At 32.5% G+C, this 17024-nt stretch overlaps 1 protein-coding gene across 2 annotated transcripts in view; it reads right to left on the reverse strand.

Moving 5' to 3' along the window:
• Positions 1–260: 260 nt before the first annotated feature.
• LOC133178549 (titin-like) overlaps positions 261–17024 on the reverse strand; it is a 32491-nt gene continuing 15727 nt past the window's right edge. The window contains exons 6-22 of one of the 2 annotated variants that reach the window (XM_061313254.1): positions 16551–16681; positions 13502–13622; positions 12443–12559; positions 11819–12031; positions 11117–11204; positions 10163–10226; positions 8982–9608; positions 7263–7428; positions 6434–6725; positions 5816–6057; positions 4528–4607; positions 3890–4192; positions 3681–3804; positions 3100–3259; positions 2026–2115; positions 1130–1197; positions 261–681 (exon numbers count right to left, since the gene is read on the reverse strand). In XM_061313254.1, the coding sequence (XP_061169238.1) occupies positions 475–681; positions 1130–1197; positions 2026–2115; positions 3100–3259; positions 3681–3804; positions 3890–4192; positions 4528–4607; positions 5816–6057; positions 6434–6725; positions 7263–7428; positions 8982–9608; positions 10163–10226; positions 11117–11204; positions 11819–12031; positions 12443–12559; positions 13502–13622; positions 16551–16681 (3093 nt within the window). In that variant the 3' untranslated portion in view covers positions 261–474. The remainder of the gene's footprint in view (positions 682–1129; positions 1198–2025; positions 2116–3099; positions 3260–3680; positions 3805–3889; positions 4193–4527; positions 4608–5815; positions 6058–6433; positions 6726–7262; positions 7429–8981; positions 9609–10162; positions 10227–11116; positions 11205–11818; positions 12032–12442; positions 12560–13501; positions 13623–16550; positions 16682–17024) is intronic. The other variant, XM_061313253.1, reaches the window with a different exon arrangement.

Consider the following 17024-nt stretch of genomic DNA (forward strand, 5'->3'; position numbering starts at 1 on the left):
GTAACTTAAGGTGTAGATATCTAAATCTCACTCAGACTCTTATTATATTAATATACCTAGTACTTGTAATTCAACAAATACAATTAAATACTTCATCATGTTCATGGACACAATGATATTACATAGCTTTGAAAATCAAATTGTGAAAAGTAATTGTGTTTGTTACCTAGTATATCAGAATTTATATATCAAAATTTTAAAACAATCCTATAAAAAAAATAAATTCTTAAAAATAAAACTTTTTGATAAAAATTGGACGGGTTAAAAGTTAAATATCCATAAAAATAATAAAATTGGAAAGGTATCACAGATGCTAGATATAAACAAGAAATCACAGAAACCAACTCAAAAATCTGACTCTCAAAATAGATACATGTACATTGCTTTTGTCATCATAGGTACAAATAAGACACTTGACAAACATCCATGTCCTTTGACATATATGAATAATTCCTAGGGAATGTATGAAAAGATTCACATCTGTGCGGGTTTCTCCCTTTGTTTGCCTGGGCTATCTTCCCTAACACTCTGTTGGTCCTGGGTCGGGGCAGGGGTCTGTGGGACTGTCCCGTGTACATTCTGTAGGGGCTCCTGCTGTTGAATGTATTTGTCCATCAGCCAAGCTTGGTCCTTACGATTAAAATTTCTACTCAGTTCAAAGAGATTAACCACTGACATTCTCTAAGAAAGGTTAAGGAGAGGTCATTTCTGCCCATTAACACAATTAAATTACATTCCTTTCAATATTAAACCTATAGTTATATACTCTTTGTATATAAGAAAACTTTGCCCCCATTTTATTTTTGCCATCATCTATTTAAGAAAACTTTGCCCCCATTTCTGCCTTTGTCTATACAAAAAAAACCTCCCCTCCCCCCATTTTATTTTTCCCCTCATCGTCAGTGGGCATCTTCAACATTGGGCCATTTCAACAGAGAAAGATTTATCTCTCTTTAAACAGAACTGTGTCTAGTTGAATTTGAAAGAGGGCAATGTCATTTGCAAGACTACAATGGAGTGCATATAACACATGGTGATAATAACTTGGTATGCAGTAAACTAAGACAAGATTTAGCTTGAAAATGCTTCATTCTGTATAGGTTGATACAAGCAAACATATAAAGGATACAGATTTCTGTGGAAGGGGAGGTAACTGGAATACAGATGGAGGTTGGGACAACCTTAAATCTGTGGAACCTGAAAAAAAATTAACAAGACTTGCACTTATGTCTCACAAACAAAATCAAATCAAAGAAAACCTTTGTTGAAATAATCAGTTTTAATTTTCATAAAGTTCTGTCTTGAACAAGTTAAAATTCTAAGTATCCTATCAATGTGTCTTTGACATCATGGCATTGATTTTTTTTTTGTTCAGAAGAATAAAACCAACTTCTCTTTAAAGTGACATGGCCCTCTGATCACGAAAATAAAATTTTTCTAACGGAGGATTCAAACAGATTTTGTATACTCTTAGACATTTCAGACAAAGTCTTGCTAAGAAATAAACTTTTCTAAAAAGAACATGATAGAGTTATCTTTCTTAGAAGCCAATCCTTTACAATATGTTTTATCATAATTAATTATCTAGAGTAATTTTCCTTGATAACACTCTCTTTTTGGAGTTTGATAGTCCAAAGCTAGCAATATCTTGGTACAAATTTTGGAGGTAAACAATGACTGCTACCTTAATTGTAATACAATTTACACTCACACCCTATCTTTATTTTTGTCAGAGTGATCAATGTCTCACTTCCTTTAAATTCTGCTTCTTATTACCAACAAAATCTAATAAATGTTCTGAAATATTCAGCTATGTTCAGTTTGTTGTTATGTCTTTATCTCAAACACATAGGCCTAGCATGTCTCCAATACCGAAGAGTTCCTATGGTTATATCGATAATAGCTATTTTACCAAATAATAGAAAAAAAAGAGTAGACAGTGTTAGGTATTCCTATGAAAAAAAAACCTAGTTAAAAGGTTGGACAGGAGAGTGTATGACATTTTATCTATCTTAATTAACATACCCGTAGGATGGAAATACTGATGTGCCCTGGGATTGTAGATGGTGGCATTGTTGGTTTTTGTTGGCATAAACAACGCTGGCAAGCTGACATCTGTAAAATGTCTACATCAAATTAACAATTATAATAATCAGCAGTTTTATGTAATTTATTTATTTACCCTGGTAATATTTTTTCAGTCAATGCAACAATTTGAAATTATTAAACTGTGACAATTCTCTTTTTGTTTCTTCAAATGTAGAGTAAAAAAAAAAATCATTGAATTCAACTATATATTCAAATAATGCTTTTAAAGATGATTTTAAATACATGTTCACAGTCAGAAAAATGCAAGTAAAATTCAAGATATTTTGTATAACAAATTAAACTTTTCATCATAATAACGTTTCTAAGAATTTTTTTCCTTGTGAATTTTTAATAATCTACAGCTGCAATAATAACTCTATAAATTTTTGTTTAAAATGCAAATACTCTGAAATACATATTTTTGCGAGGTCAAATTTTCGAGGTTTGGGTAGTTAATATATGCATGAAAAATTTTTGTGATAGACATGAATTCATTGGTCTCCTCATATCTCGAAAACAGTGTGAAAATTAATCCCCCAAGAAAATTAGTGATTTCACAGTAAGGCCATTCCAAGTTTTTTCTATGTTTAGCGTCCGCGAGCGCCTTAGTTTTTGACACCCCATATTAGAAAAAACAAACAAAATCAGGAGTCCTGAAATTGATTATTCTGGTCGCAATCCCTGAATTCTGTCAATTTCTCTAAATATTTGTTTACAGTATGCCATATTAGGAATATTGTAAGCATTTAATACCTGGATTTTGCTGAAGAATAGATATTTCTACGAGTAAAAATAGATTAACAAATCAAACCCTTTGAATGACGTCATTTTTATGACTATAAAGTCTTTGTGTTTTATTTTTTGGTTTGTGTGTTTTTTGTGAATAGGTAGGTAGGTTTTTGAAAGAAGGGTGGACGCTAAACATAGAAAAAACTTGGAATGGCCTAATTTACAAAACAATATTCCATTTACATATAAGAAGACCTTTTCATGACATCAAATATCCCTCACCCTTCATTGCATCAAACAGCCCCTCCTCTTTCCGGCTGAGTTTATTCTGCCCAGCCAGCTTCTTCTCTAGCTCCTCCTGGATGGTTTTCATGGTCCGCTCTTGGTTCTCCTGTTGGTGTTTTTTACTGGTCTCCTCAAACCAGGCCAAGCGTGACATGAACTATAAATAGAACATGGCAAAAACCCATTCAATTTGGCTAGTTATCTCAATAACAGGCCCAACATGACATGAACTGTAAACAGAACATGGCCCCAAATGCATCAGAGATTTGACTATATATAAATACATGTAGTCTCCAGAATGAATGTAAAACAGGATATCAGCTATAAATAGTGCATATACCAAATGCATCAGTAATTGGCCAGTAATCTCAAAAAGCCTTGTTCATCACTGTCATCAATCTATCTATTCTGTTTTTCTTGAAGATCTAGCTTATTAAAATAAAATCTATATGGAATAATTATACTGCAAAGGTAGAAAATTTAAAACATGAGACAAACTTTCTTATGTGCAATGTAAATTGACTTCTTACAATAAATATATTTGATCAAACAACCAATGAACTACATGAAACTCTTACATCCTCTGGAACATCTGAACCCAGTGTTGGGAGGGGCCTGCTGGCCTTGAATTGTTTCCTTTGGAAGGAGGGAAGATCTGGCATAGAGTGACCCAAAGACTGATTTTCTGTTCTGGACTCATACCTAAAAATAATTGAAGAATTATAGAAATGATGAATGAATCTAACAAGATGTGCAGCATTTTTAATTTATATAAAAATAAACTTACCCAATAGGTGTAAGAGTGTCATAGGTCTGTGGTGTTTTTGGCAGCAAGTTTATGTCTTGACTCACTCCAAGACTGGGAGACACAATGGTGGAGGGCTGAAGTTGTGAGGGGGTCTTAGGGGGTACAGCTGAGGTTCGCCCTCCACTTGCAGATGACCGCTTACTGCTGCTGGACACTGGACGCTGGTGAACAAGTGGTGGGCGATTCTGTTGCTGCTGCTGCTGTTGAAGGAGCAACTCTTTCTGTTCAAGCTGTGTTTGCTGCATTTGTTGCAGGTTCTCCAACAATTCTTGTAGACGTTTTCTATGTGGCAAAACAAGGAAAAGATCAATTTTGATTTCAAAGAACTCAGTGTAGCATCACAATAATCAGACAAGAAAGGGTTGGTAATTTTATCTGGTTCAACATTTTTTTAAATTGAATGTATAAACATTTAGTTATATAAACAAAACAAATAAAATTAATATATACATGTAAAATGCTACTGAAAATATTCTTGCAACTTAAATTAATATTTTATCTTGGCATTAGTTAGTAGATAGTATGGAATGATTTTGATAATCTGGAGAGATGAGAAATGTCGGAGCATGTGACCACCATACCCTCTCAAATACAACCCAACATTTAGTGACACTCACTCGTACTCGGCTTGTACCAGCTGTAATTCCTCACTATGTTTTCCTATCAGCTTGTCATATTCCGCTTTTGTGACCATATCCTGCAAGTTTATTAAGACAATATCACAATTCAAGACTGAAATATAGTTCAATAAATATTTTACAATAAAATGTCAATCATTAATATCAATGCATGATCTGCTTACTGTTTTTTTTAATCTAATCTATTACATAAATCTTCACTTTCAAAATTTTTGTGCGAGTAGATTCAAACTTTTGACACTAAAAGTCCACCACTTTACACATACAAAATGCAATCTTGTGTTTTATTAAGTGTTCAGATCAATCGTGTTAATCCAAAATCTCTCATTTGCTCAAAAAATATTCATACAGTCATGTACAGTGCAAAATGATGTTTGCAGTGAACTTTGAAAAAAAAAACCCAGTGAGTATTCATATCTTCAAAATATGGAACTTTTGTCATGCCAACTTGACAGCCATTTTGTTTAAGGTAAACTTTTTTAAAAATGCATGTTTTAAAAACTTAAATATACAGTCAAACCTCATTATCTCGAACTCAATGGGACAGAGAAAAAAACTTCTAGATATCCGAGGATTTCGAGATGTTCAGAGTAAAATGCTTAAAGAATAAGGGGTGTGGACTTCCAAATGACACTTCCACATATCCATGGTATTCAAGATATCAGTGTTCGAGATACCGAAGTTCAACTGTATATAGTTGCTGTCCTAATGGAAATTCAATTCACCACTAATGAATTCATCCATTCTTTGCCACAATCTCACACAACTTTGTTCATAATAGTTTTCTTTAATTATGTTTTCTATCCTCCTAAGTGCTGTGTCACAAACTGCCTGCACACATGTAAAATAAAACTTGTTGAAAAAGACATTATTCAAAGTGTATTTTCATATAACTCTAACTTACAACACCATCAACAATCTGTTAAAAGACAAATTTATACAGAAGTCATAAACTTGCCTTATGTACATGTGTAAAAACTATATGGCAGGGACTTAGGCATGAAAAGAACTGAAGCCATGGATATATTCCGTGTACATTCATTTGATAAAAAATTCAACATATTTCCGGAAATACATGTATGTATTTTAGTAAACAATTTCACTAGTAATTGTACTTATAAGTAAATTAATAAGTATAATTTACTTCATAAATCTGAATCTGTGCCCAAATTGTGAAGAAGTCACATCTGCAGGCATTATTTTATGTTTTGCCTAGCATTTTATTAACCCCCCCCCCCACACACACACACACACAATTATATATTACCTCTTTTGAAGGTTCTGGTTCAGCAGGAGGAGGTGTCTTAGGGACCTCAATGATCTTTGGTTCTGCCTGAACTATGACCTCTTTGATGACCTCTTTCTCTACAACCTTGACCTGCACCTCTGGTTGCCACTCCATGGCTGATGCTGCTCGACTTTCTGTTTCTTTAAACATGTCCTCTTTTTTCCAGGTTTGAAGATCGATGCCAGCAATGTCCATGATAAAATCATTGAAAGGTACAGTGCCTGTATAAAGAAGAAATTAATACAACAATGAAGCTTAAATTAACCAATCAAAGAATTAAATTTTTAAAAAAAAAATTAATTGAATCAATGTTAAAGTAATTCAAAGGAAAAATTAAAAAGTCTTTAGAATCAATATTAAAGTAATGTCTTTTGAATCAATGTTAAAGTAATTCAAATGCAGAAGAGAAAAAAAATAAGTATTCCTCTGGAAACAACCAATTCAAAAGAAACTGTAATGCAATGTTTCTTCACTGAATTTGCACATAGTTTTCTGTATCTAAAATTCAATTCAAAGTAAACATTTTTTCTATTATCCTTAATAAAACAGACTCTTATCAAGATTTTTGAATAAACATCCATAGACTGAACCTCCTACCATTATTTCTATTCCACACTTTGGGTTTTGCCCGCTTGGCCAAGTAAAACACAATGGGCACATTTCCACACGGCTCATGGACATTATCTGTCTTCTTAGGGTTGAGTGCAAAGATTGGGAAGTGGAGCGGCTCCACTTTTTTGAGGATATCATGCTTTTCCACTGGGGTCCCATTCTCAGTTTTTGGAGAGGGGGGTTTGAGGTCTAATTCTTCTACCTTCTCTCTCTCCCCTGGGGGAGGAGGAACATCATCATCCCCGTGAGGCTCTGCGAGGAACACAGTCTTTATGTCCTGTTAACAAAAATAATTAATTAAAGAATGCATCAACAGGATTTTGCACAATCTGAAACATCTTTAAACAATTAAATGCCATTGAAATTTTATGCTTTTTTAATACATTAATAGTCATGTTTTGGTTACTGAGATAAGTAAATCTTTCAAGTTTAATAAAAGAAAATAACTCTTGAATCATGTTTCATTCTCAGTGCTTTGTTTTTGTTTAATTATAGGAAAGATTTTCTTTACATATTAAGTCAATGTGGACTTAAAAGTGCTAAGAATGATTGAGAATAAAATGTACATAACAGAGCTAAGCAATAAATACTGTATAATATATACTTATTTTACAGAGCTGCAGCTCGGATTTTGTATTTATTGTATTCAAAATTAACCTTAACTACATGTATTAATTAATATAGCAATATCTGTATTTACATTTAGATAACAATCATAAAAAAGCACAATACAGAATGTACAAATCTCTAATTAAAATATTAACCATCTAATATAATCAAATTCCAGATAACGAGGTTTGACTGTATTGGGTACCTGTTCAAAAATGTCATCCAAGTCAATGGTTGCCATGGCGAACATCTCTTCTGTGGGGCCTTTATGAACGGAGAGTTTCAGGCTTTTGGGTTCGTCCTCCTTGCCTTTACGCCACACACTATCATTTCCAAAGTATTCTGGGATGTCAAAAAATATCTCCTGATATCTGATGAAGGCAAAAAAAAAAACAACTGGTAAACAAAACACAAAAACGTGTTAAAGGTAACAAAATTGGACAGTTTTTAACATTATGGCTGCATAAGAAATGAAATACGTCTCATTTTTACTTTGCCTTCATTATTTTATCTTACAAGAAAAATATAAAACATATTTTTTTTTAAAATTAAAAAAGGAAATATTATTACAAATTAAAAATATCAAGAGGTTCTAGAATAAATACATGATATTATCTAGGAGCGATTTAGTATTAGTTACCAGTAAAGGAAAGATTATATTAAAGACATATGGCAAGTCAAAATGGCTCACAATCATAATGACTAGACATTAAGACTAGAATCCAGGAAAATTTTACTGTAACTTAAATTCCTACTATTTGTTCAGCATGTAACTATATAAATTATTTAACACATACAAAACATCTCTATGAAAAAATCCAACTCTCATGCTAAAAATAAATAATTTAATACTCAACTCTTCTACATAAATCTTACTTTCTCATTATACTACATGCAACATGCATATAAAAAGCCATCAATTTATCTCTATCTTTTTTAATAAAAAATATGGTTTCATAAGGTACAGGATATTAAAAACATTCATTTATTTCAAGAATATTGGTTTTGAAAAACTTGCCATCTTGCAAACCCAATGCAGCTACTAGGGGAAATCTTAATGCTTCATGCAATGTTGCTCATGCAATACTGTAAACATGGAAATCTACTTGTGGGGTTTATTTACACTAAATATGCCATAAAAAAAAAAGATTTCTCAAAAATAACATCCCCACCCCCATTGTACTAATGCCTTTATACATGTATCATGGAAATAACTCCCCCTCATAATATGCTTGCATGGTACGGATTCGCATTAATTAATAAGATGAGTAAATATATCCATGTATACAGTATACCGTCCTATTTCTATCACTTCTCACAAAATCATCATGCATGCATATGCAACTGTAGCCACAAGTAATCCTTTTATAAAAAATTTGATCACTGCATTAATGGATTAAAAATGCCGTGACCAGTGTTATATGATTTCAAATAATGAAATGGATTCATTTCCTAGCTATTTCAGTCCTCCTAACTTGTCAAGACATGTATTATTGAGCAAAGGGAACAATGCATGTTCAGCTTACATTGTACAGAAAAAGACACATACTGTAGATAATTCTTTTTAGAATTTGTTTCTTATATGACTGAACTGGAGAAAGAGAAAAAGTCTTTAAATGTGTAAAAAGACACACACATACAAAATTGATAGAACAAAAACTTGAAAAGAAACCACAATCCCAGCATTTAAACTTTCAATGATAGGGGTGCTTCCAAAAGAAATATTCTGGATGAATAAACACTTCAAACAAAGTAGATCTGAATATATTAAAAGACTTGCTACCATATCAACTACAACACCACATCAAGAAGTAAATGTAATATAGAAATGTGTATACGTCTGAGAAAATATACATAATTTAACTACTAAACTATGGTGCATGCCTCTACCAGTACAACTAATAAACACAATACAACACAGTACTCTTCAACTTCTGCAGCTTGTGGTTCCTCATCCTGCCCACCCCTCTCTTTGGAATCTTCCTTCTTGGCTGGTTCTCTGGAACCAGACTTGACAACCCCTTTTTGTTTCATTGGAACAGTCCCACTTTTCTTCTTCTGCTGCAACAGAGACCGAGCCATCTTTTTGGAGTCTGATTCTGAGGACTTTTTCAGGTCCTTCACAAATCTCCTTCTTGGTGGCTCTTTTGAGTCCTTTGGTGTCTTTGAGGTATCTTCATCTTTTGAATCATCTGACTCTTTTGGTTTCTTTGAGGGATCTGGTTTTTCTTCATCCTTTGAATCATCAGGTTTTCCCTCCTCAACTTTTGTGGCATTCTTTTCTTCTAATTTTTCAACACCATCAGCTTGCTCTTCATCATTTGGCAATGCCTTTTCAGAGTTATCTCCCTTTTCTGTGTTTGTCTCAGATTTTGAATCAACCTCTTCATTGCTTTCCGGTTCCCCAGAAAACAGCATAGTGATTACAATCTCTGGTTTTTCCACTTTTTCTCCATCTTCCACTTTTTCCACATTAGTTCCTTCCTCTGCCACCTCCACATTATTATCAACACTCATCTTACCTGTATTTGCCCCTGACTGATCCTGATTGCTAAATTTATTCATAAACAAGAAATATTTTGAAATGTACTCACATATTATTGCAAATACATCAGTTAAGCTTGTGTGTATTAAAATGTGCTTTCCAATAAAGCAATCTATTTATTTAGCATCGTGAACAAAAAAGTAGTAAAAAAATTGGTGAAATTAATATAATATGCACAGTGACTATAAGTGGTAAAAATTCTATCCAAAAAAAGGTTTTAACTATTCCATTTTGTGTAGCTTTTTAGCACTGTGGTAACAAAAATAGGTTTGTCAAATGAGTTTTGTAACTTCAATAAGTAACAAATGCAATCAAGTCAGAGATGTAATCATGTAATAGATGTAATCATGTAAGGGATGTAATCATGTCATATGATACTTAATTAATACTGCATGATTATTAACATCAGTCAATACACAGACATCCTTTTCCCAGGATCTCCAATTAAATTATTTAATAGTTTTCCAATAACATTTCTGTGCTGCATGTGAAGTTGAAATAAATATTTTGATTATTTAAATAAAAAAAGTGCTGGGTGAAATAGGACAATAAATATATACCTTGTTTTTGCCTCTTGTTCAGCTTTTCTTTGTTCAGCCTCTTTTTTGAATTGAGCCATTTTGTCTAAAGCAAAGTTAGCAAATCAAAGCACAACCATACACCACAAAATTACAAGTAGCTTGAACATACAGTAAACCAATTTTCATACCACCAAAAAAAAAAAAATGCATCATTGAAAAACTCACAGAAAAAGGTATGAAAAGTTTGGGTGAATTAAACAACTCATATACAGTTAATAAACTGGTTTTGGTTGAAATTTTACAAATGGTGGTATCTGCAGCATTAGAAAGTTGGTTTACATTCTTTGTCAGTTAAATTGTTTTCAAATGAAAAAAATCTGCTTTTTGTTGTTCATGTGCCATGTTTAAATTAAAATGAGAATTACACAAATTAAAGCAGACATTTTTCATGCCAAGATAAAATATTAAGAAACTAGCCTCATAATCGATTCTTGCCTAGATTCATACAATTAATGCTAAAATGTTGCAAAATATTAGTTTACAGATTGAATTTGGTCAGTTGTAAATTTAAACATTAAAAACTGCATGGTTTAATATTTTAGTAAGCTTAAAATCAAAACAAATATATATGCATGTTACACTTAAAACATAAAATGTTTAAATGAACTTGTTAACATTTGATGAACATGCACTTAATTTGTATCCAAAGTAGCCTAATATTTAAAATCTGGCAAAATAGTTTAATCAAATTAAAAGAAAACTATAAAGTCTTTAAATTATTACCCTTCATCTTCTAAAATCAAAGTCAAGAAAGGTATGATTACACAGGATTCAAATCATACTGATCCATTTTTATTTGTTTTGTTTTTATTTTATACAAAGCATATCTAAAAATCTTTTACTATAATTAATCATTCAGAAACAATAAAAATTCTTTTTTATCTGATAACAATGTGTTTATAAACATGATATACATTTGGTGCATTAGCATACCTTCCGCTCCTGGCTTTGCCCTTGAACCAATTAGACCTCGGCCTTTTGGCTTCGGTTCTTCTTTTTCAGGCTGGGGCTGTGAGACAGGCTGTTGAAAATTTAAAAAAAATGAAAATTAAACATAAATTAACAAAAAAAAATCTCAATGTGGAAAAAAATGTACATAATATTTATAAACCAAAGCATTTTATGGGGGACAACTCTTGAATGTCTAACTTACAGAGGTGTTTACCCCCATGCTGCAGTTTTCAGCAATTTACATGTAAATGGTTTCTGTCCGTAATTTGAGCTTTTCATCGGTATACTATAATTTTGAGTTGCCAATACCTTGGCTTTATATTCAAATGTACATTTGATAACTTTTATATTTGGATGATATTTGATTGTTATGTTATCATCTGTATCAGAAAGTATCATACATATAAAATGACAATTAATTCAAATAAAAAGCAATGCCTTGGAAGGTCTTTTAATGAATTCATATAATTGTTAAGGTATAAATATGACATAGAAAAAAATAAAATTCAGAGCATAATTTCTGGAGGTCAATCCGTAATCCGCATTTTGAAAGTAAAATCCATGACAAATATGGAATTTCCATAACTGTTACAGTAAACAGCTCCTGACTTATTAACAATTTACATTGGCTTTACTGTAAATATTACTTTTCAAAGTTTTAAAGATTTTATTCATTTATCTCACCCTTTCTGCATCAATCCTTTTGGTCCTTTTAATCTGGTCCCCTAGCGTAATGACACATTTTAGTTCCCGCTCCTCTACTTTGGTAGGCTGGTACACTCTACAGTACAGGTAGTGGTCATACTCTGGTTCACCTGTCCACACTGTGACATCACTAGAGGGCGGTTTTACATACACTGGGGCCGGAGGTTCTTTAGGGGAGGCAAATCTCACTTTCTGTTTTTTATATCACAAATATTTGATCTTTGATATTTTCAGATCAAGGTGCAATTATTCAGAAGTTCAATAAAACAATGTCAACTTCCCAATTTTTGTCTCTTTAAATTAGAAAACTTTTCTTACAGAGAAAATCTCAAAATCACTAACAACTAGTTCAAGTTTTAGAATGTTATTGCACAGATACATTTGAAATTTTTCCAAAAGATACACTCATGTTTTTTTTTTTTTAAGTCTCAATTAGATGATTTTTTTCTGGTAAAAAATTTCAGATATTTCACAATGCATGGACTCAACATCAACTTTGTACAAATAAAGTGTTGAAAGAGAAAAAGATGAAAGGGGAGATGCCAAAAGAGACAGAACTGAATTTAAAAAAAAAAAATAATGATAGGTAGACCCTCTAACTACCTTGGGGGAGCCAACTCTGGTAGAATCCTCCTCCTCTTTTTCTGATTTTTCTGTCTCCTCGCTGCTGTCTTTACCTGTCGATGTTTTCTCATCATCCTCTTCACCTTCTTCAAGGTCCTGTAACCATAGCAACCAGGTAAACATTTAGTACAGTTCCAAACAGAAGAGCAAAAATCTATCTCTAGAATTCAATAAATTATACTGTATACAGGGTTATTTTTGCCCTTTCACACTTGCAAATAATTTCCCCCCATTTTAAATTCGTTCAATCACAGTCCTGTTTAAAAAAATTATGCTGTGATTTTTAAATTCACCGCGTTTTTAATTCGCCCACCTTTGAGTAGGACGGACGGGGCGAAAATTTCCCTGTATACAGTAGTGATGCATTTCTTATATTGTATATACATGGTATCCAATTAGAATCTATCTTAAAATGGTATTTTATTATTCTTAATAAAAGTATTATAAAAGTTACTCAACGAGCATAGGCAAAATAACCCTTGAAACATTCCTAGGAAAGCATTGATATGTTATTTGGCACATAGACTACGGTCTTGAATAAATCTTAGGCTATATAAAATTGAAATTACGGTTCTCAAGTCCACGCATATCCGTTTTGAGGTAGCCGCATTCCAAATTTTATAATATTTTTGATAAAATAAAAAGTTGGATATGTGGAGACCAATCCCGAAAAAAAAGTTCCGTCCTCATTTTCTCGTAGTTTAGTACTCAAATATTGCTTCCGGTAGTCATTTTCAAAGAAAACTTAGCTACTTCATTTAAAAATACACTTGAAGATAATGCTTATGATGTTCACATGTTGACAAGCAATGGATAATGCAAACCTTTTGATCAGACATGGAAAGTATGGAAAATATATCATGAACAAAGAATTTTTATCATAATTGTATTGAAAATTCAGGTATTAAAAAAATACCTCCCTCATCTACTTTATCGTCAATAAAATGCTATAAAAAAAAAAAAAAAAGGCCTCCGGCCCACATCTGTTTTGGAAAAAATTGGCCTGAGAACCAGAGAATTAAATTTATATAGCCTCACTGATAATTTGTCGCTGTCCTCTCCCGGTCGTTTTATTGTCATTGGCATGTCGTCTTCCTCATCTTCTTCTTCATCAGAACTTTCCTCTAGAGCTCTTGTGTACTCCTGCACATGCTCAAGACTGAAAGCATACAAACAATTTTAAATAAAAGTTTTAATTTTACTTATAATCTAAATATACATTTGTGGGAACAACTATAAGATATGAAGAAGAAATCCTTTGGGGTGAAATTGCACCACTTTTAATTCCCCTGAAATTCTCAAGCACTGCAAAACCTTTTAATTTTAATGTTACTTAAAGTCTTCATGTACATGCATGTCACTCCACATTTTCCCTTGAAGTTCTCATTCACAAGCCTCATTCAGATTCATGCAGAAGTTCAGGGTTCTCCGCAAGGGGTTTTACCATGGTGGCTCGCCATGGTTAAATTCATGTGCGCCATGGTTAAACGAGCTGGTTAAAATCGGCGGTCGCCATGATTAAATTTTTACTGCATTTTAGTATTTTAGTATTTACACCTACTTTTTAATGACTCGAGTAGTTAATTGTGTTTATACTACGACTGTCATGCATCTCGCATGGCACGAAGGAAAGCGGACTGTGCTAAACACGGTCGCTGATCGGTGACTATGCTGTGAAGCGTGGCAATGGAGAGTCAATCAGCTGATGATCAATATCTTGAAAATTAAATATCCTATACACATACACGTAATTTCGAGAAATTCCAACGTGTTCACTATACGATAACAGATTTAAAAAAAAATGACATAACGAGCAGTAATTAACAACACGATAATCAACAATCATCCGATTTCTATGCCCAGAAAAAAAATAAGCTCTTTCAAAATTTCCTATTCTTTGTATTTAATCAATTCCTCATGCTTTGTTTTGAAGTATTGACTTTATTATCTTTCTGATAAAATGTACGTAAGTGCCAATCGTCGTCTTAGTTTTAGAGTTACCTCCCGTTTTATGAAACGTCGCGTGGCGCTGTTTTAGCACTGGGGCACATGGAGGAATAAACAATGGAGGAAACTCGGTGAAAATGCAATATGTAGAAAAAAGAACGTTTAGAAAAAGACAGAATAGAGAAAGCAAAATTACAGTTATGCAAATTTATGCCCCTGGTTATACAAAGTTACTTTTACCATGCATGCCACCAGTAAGTTTTCATAGACCATGCAGTTAAAAAAAGCTTGGGCATTAGTAGGATATTGGCTTTCGTTTGTTTGAGTGTCTGTTAACTTTTTTTTTTCAAAGTACTACCAATTCACTAGTTTTAGTCATATTTAAATAAAACGTTTCATATAACAGGTAACATCAATTCTGTATATCATTTTTTGAATACTGTTGCCATGGTTACTGTATCAAAATATTATTTTGAAATTCCTTCAAAATATTTCTACAGTTTTGGACCAGTTTTGGCACGTTTGTAGAGTAAGATACATATTCATTTTTTCTTTATTTTTTTTAGCTAACCTTAAACAATTATTGGTTATTTCAACTTTTTGTGTTGCTGTGGTTAAGTTTTGTGAAACCAATCATTGATTAATGAAGTTTAGGAAGTCTAACATGCATTCTGTGTTTTTGGTTGCATTGCACCTTTGCGCAGCTTCCTCCATGGTTAAATTTTCAAATGTGGAGAACCCTGGAAGTTTATAATGTGAATAGATACGTGTTACTTGTCTTTAATTAAGCTGTGTACTAGCTACCATCAAATGTGTGCTAACATGCTATTACAGGGTTCATAAATATTAAACAGACTGAGGTCAAATCCATTCCAACTATTAATTGTACATACACATATATGCATCTACTCACTAGAGCAAAAATTAATTAGAGAAATAGTTATATCCTAAAGTTACTATACTGTTCAGTGACATTTCATGTTTACTTGACAATTATTGTTGGAGTAATGGCATGCCACAAAAAAAAAAAAAAAAAAAAAAAAAAAAAAAAATGTGAACCTATAATGTCACCCCTGTCAACTTGATAATTATACCCCCTATGAATCCTAAATAATGCAAAAAATCAAGATGATGTAAGTATTTCATCAGATTTGTTTTATTTTTTTTCCTCATTTTCCATATGAAACGGAATAAAACACTTAGCAAAATATTTAGTTAGTGAATTATAACAAGTGTTTTGAGCAGTCCAATACATCTTCCTTCTCATCTATTGAGTGTTCTTATTACCTTATAAGGCCAAAAAAAATAATAGTCTTGTTTCCTGCTACCCGACCTATCCTATTTTTTTGCACCCGACCCTAAAGTTTTTTTTAAGTTTTGGAAGAAAAAAAATCGGGAATTTCTGGAATTTCATGGATCTGTCACCGTAATCGGTTTCTGTGTTAACACAAAACAAGCATTTCATGAAATTCTTGTTTTAAATATGGACTTTCATAAAATACCACTTGAGTTGTGCATAAAAAGACATGAAAGTTTTATTTTAAAAGACAATATTGACCTGTGACATGTTTGATTTGATCTTGTATTAGTTCATATCCTAAAAAATGCCGTCGGAAAAAAATAAAATAAAAATATGAAATAAAATAATTTTCCTACCTACCTACCCTATTTTTTTCAGGCTGGTAGCAGGAAACAAGACTATTATTTTTTTTGGCCTAAGCTTAAAATTTAAAGTGCTAGTCAAACTATGCATAACACAGTATGTTATCTAAATAGGTACATCTGTAGTCTCCAATTCAGACGTAATACATGCATAAAATTAATGATCTCTTTGAGTAGTAAATTATTTATAATCATACTTCAGATTCATCATTCTCAATGGTTATACTTTTAAAATCTTGTAATTGTCTGTCCATTGTCAAAAGAAATTTTTCAAGTTAAGTCAACAACTTCTGCACTTTTAAAATGTGATACAAAACTAGTATTATCAGGAGGGATCAATTAAATATTGTGGTATGTGATCATCTACAAGTTCTGCATCTTACAATGGCCACTTACCACTTTCCCATTATTGACACTTTTGTGTGAAAAAATTTGAGATTACATGCCCACATACAACAAAAACTTTCTGTAAACATACCCCAGTTTTGCTTTCTGTTTGATAGTCTCAATCAGGAATTTCCATCTTCTGCCATGGCCCTTGTTACTCATAATCTTGGCAAATAACTTTTCCCAGTTCATAATGCGCTTCTCCCGGGCAATTCTCTTTGACTGAAAATGAAATTAAAAGGAATTCTATAAGCTAATAGAGCATGCAAAAAATATTCATCTCTTGGAAATTGACATATAAAATGATCAGCTTAAATGATACATCATTTTTAAAGATGCTAATATACTGTGGAATCATTTTAATTCAAGGCCAGGGGTCAATGTTTACTGGCAACCAAAATTCTACTGGTTTGTGAGGGCACGAGTTTTAATTCATATGCAACTTGATCATACATACAGAAGATTCAATGATCTGGTTTTCTTACAATGTTATCAATCTTGGGGATATGAATTCCTTGGTTAGGATGACACAAAATCCAACAACTTTGGTCCCCCCAAAAACGAT

This window comes from Saccostrea echinata, unplaced genomic scaffold (genome assembly GCF_033153115.1).
Source record: "Saccostrea echinata isolate AGI-Se365-2 ecotype Australia unplaced genomic scaffold, CSIRO_AGI_Sech_v1 ptg000003l, whole genome shotgun sequence".
In the NCBI taxonomy this organism is placed as follows: domain Eukaryota; kingdom Metazoa; phylum Mollusca; class Bivalvia; order Ostreida; family Ostreidae; genus Saccostrea; species Saccostrea echinata.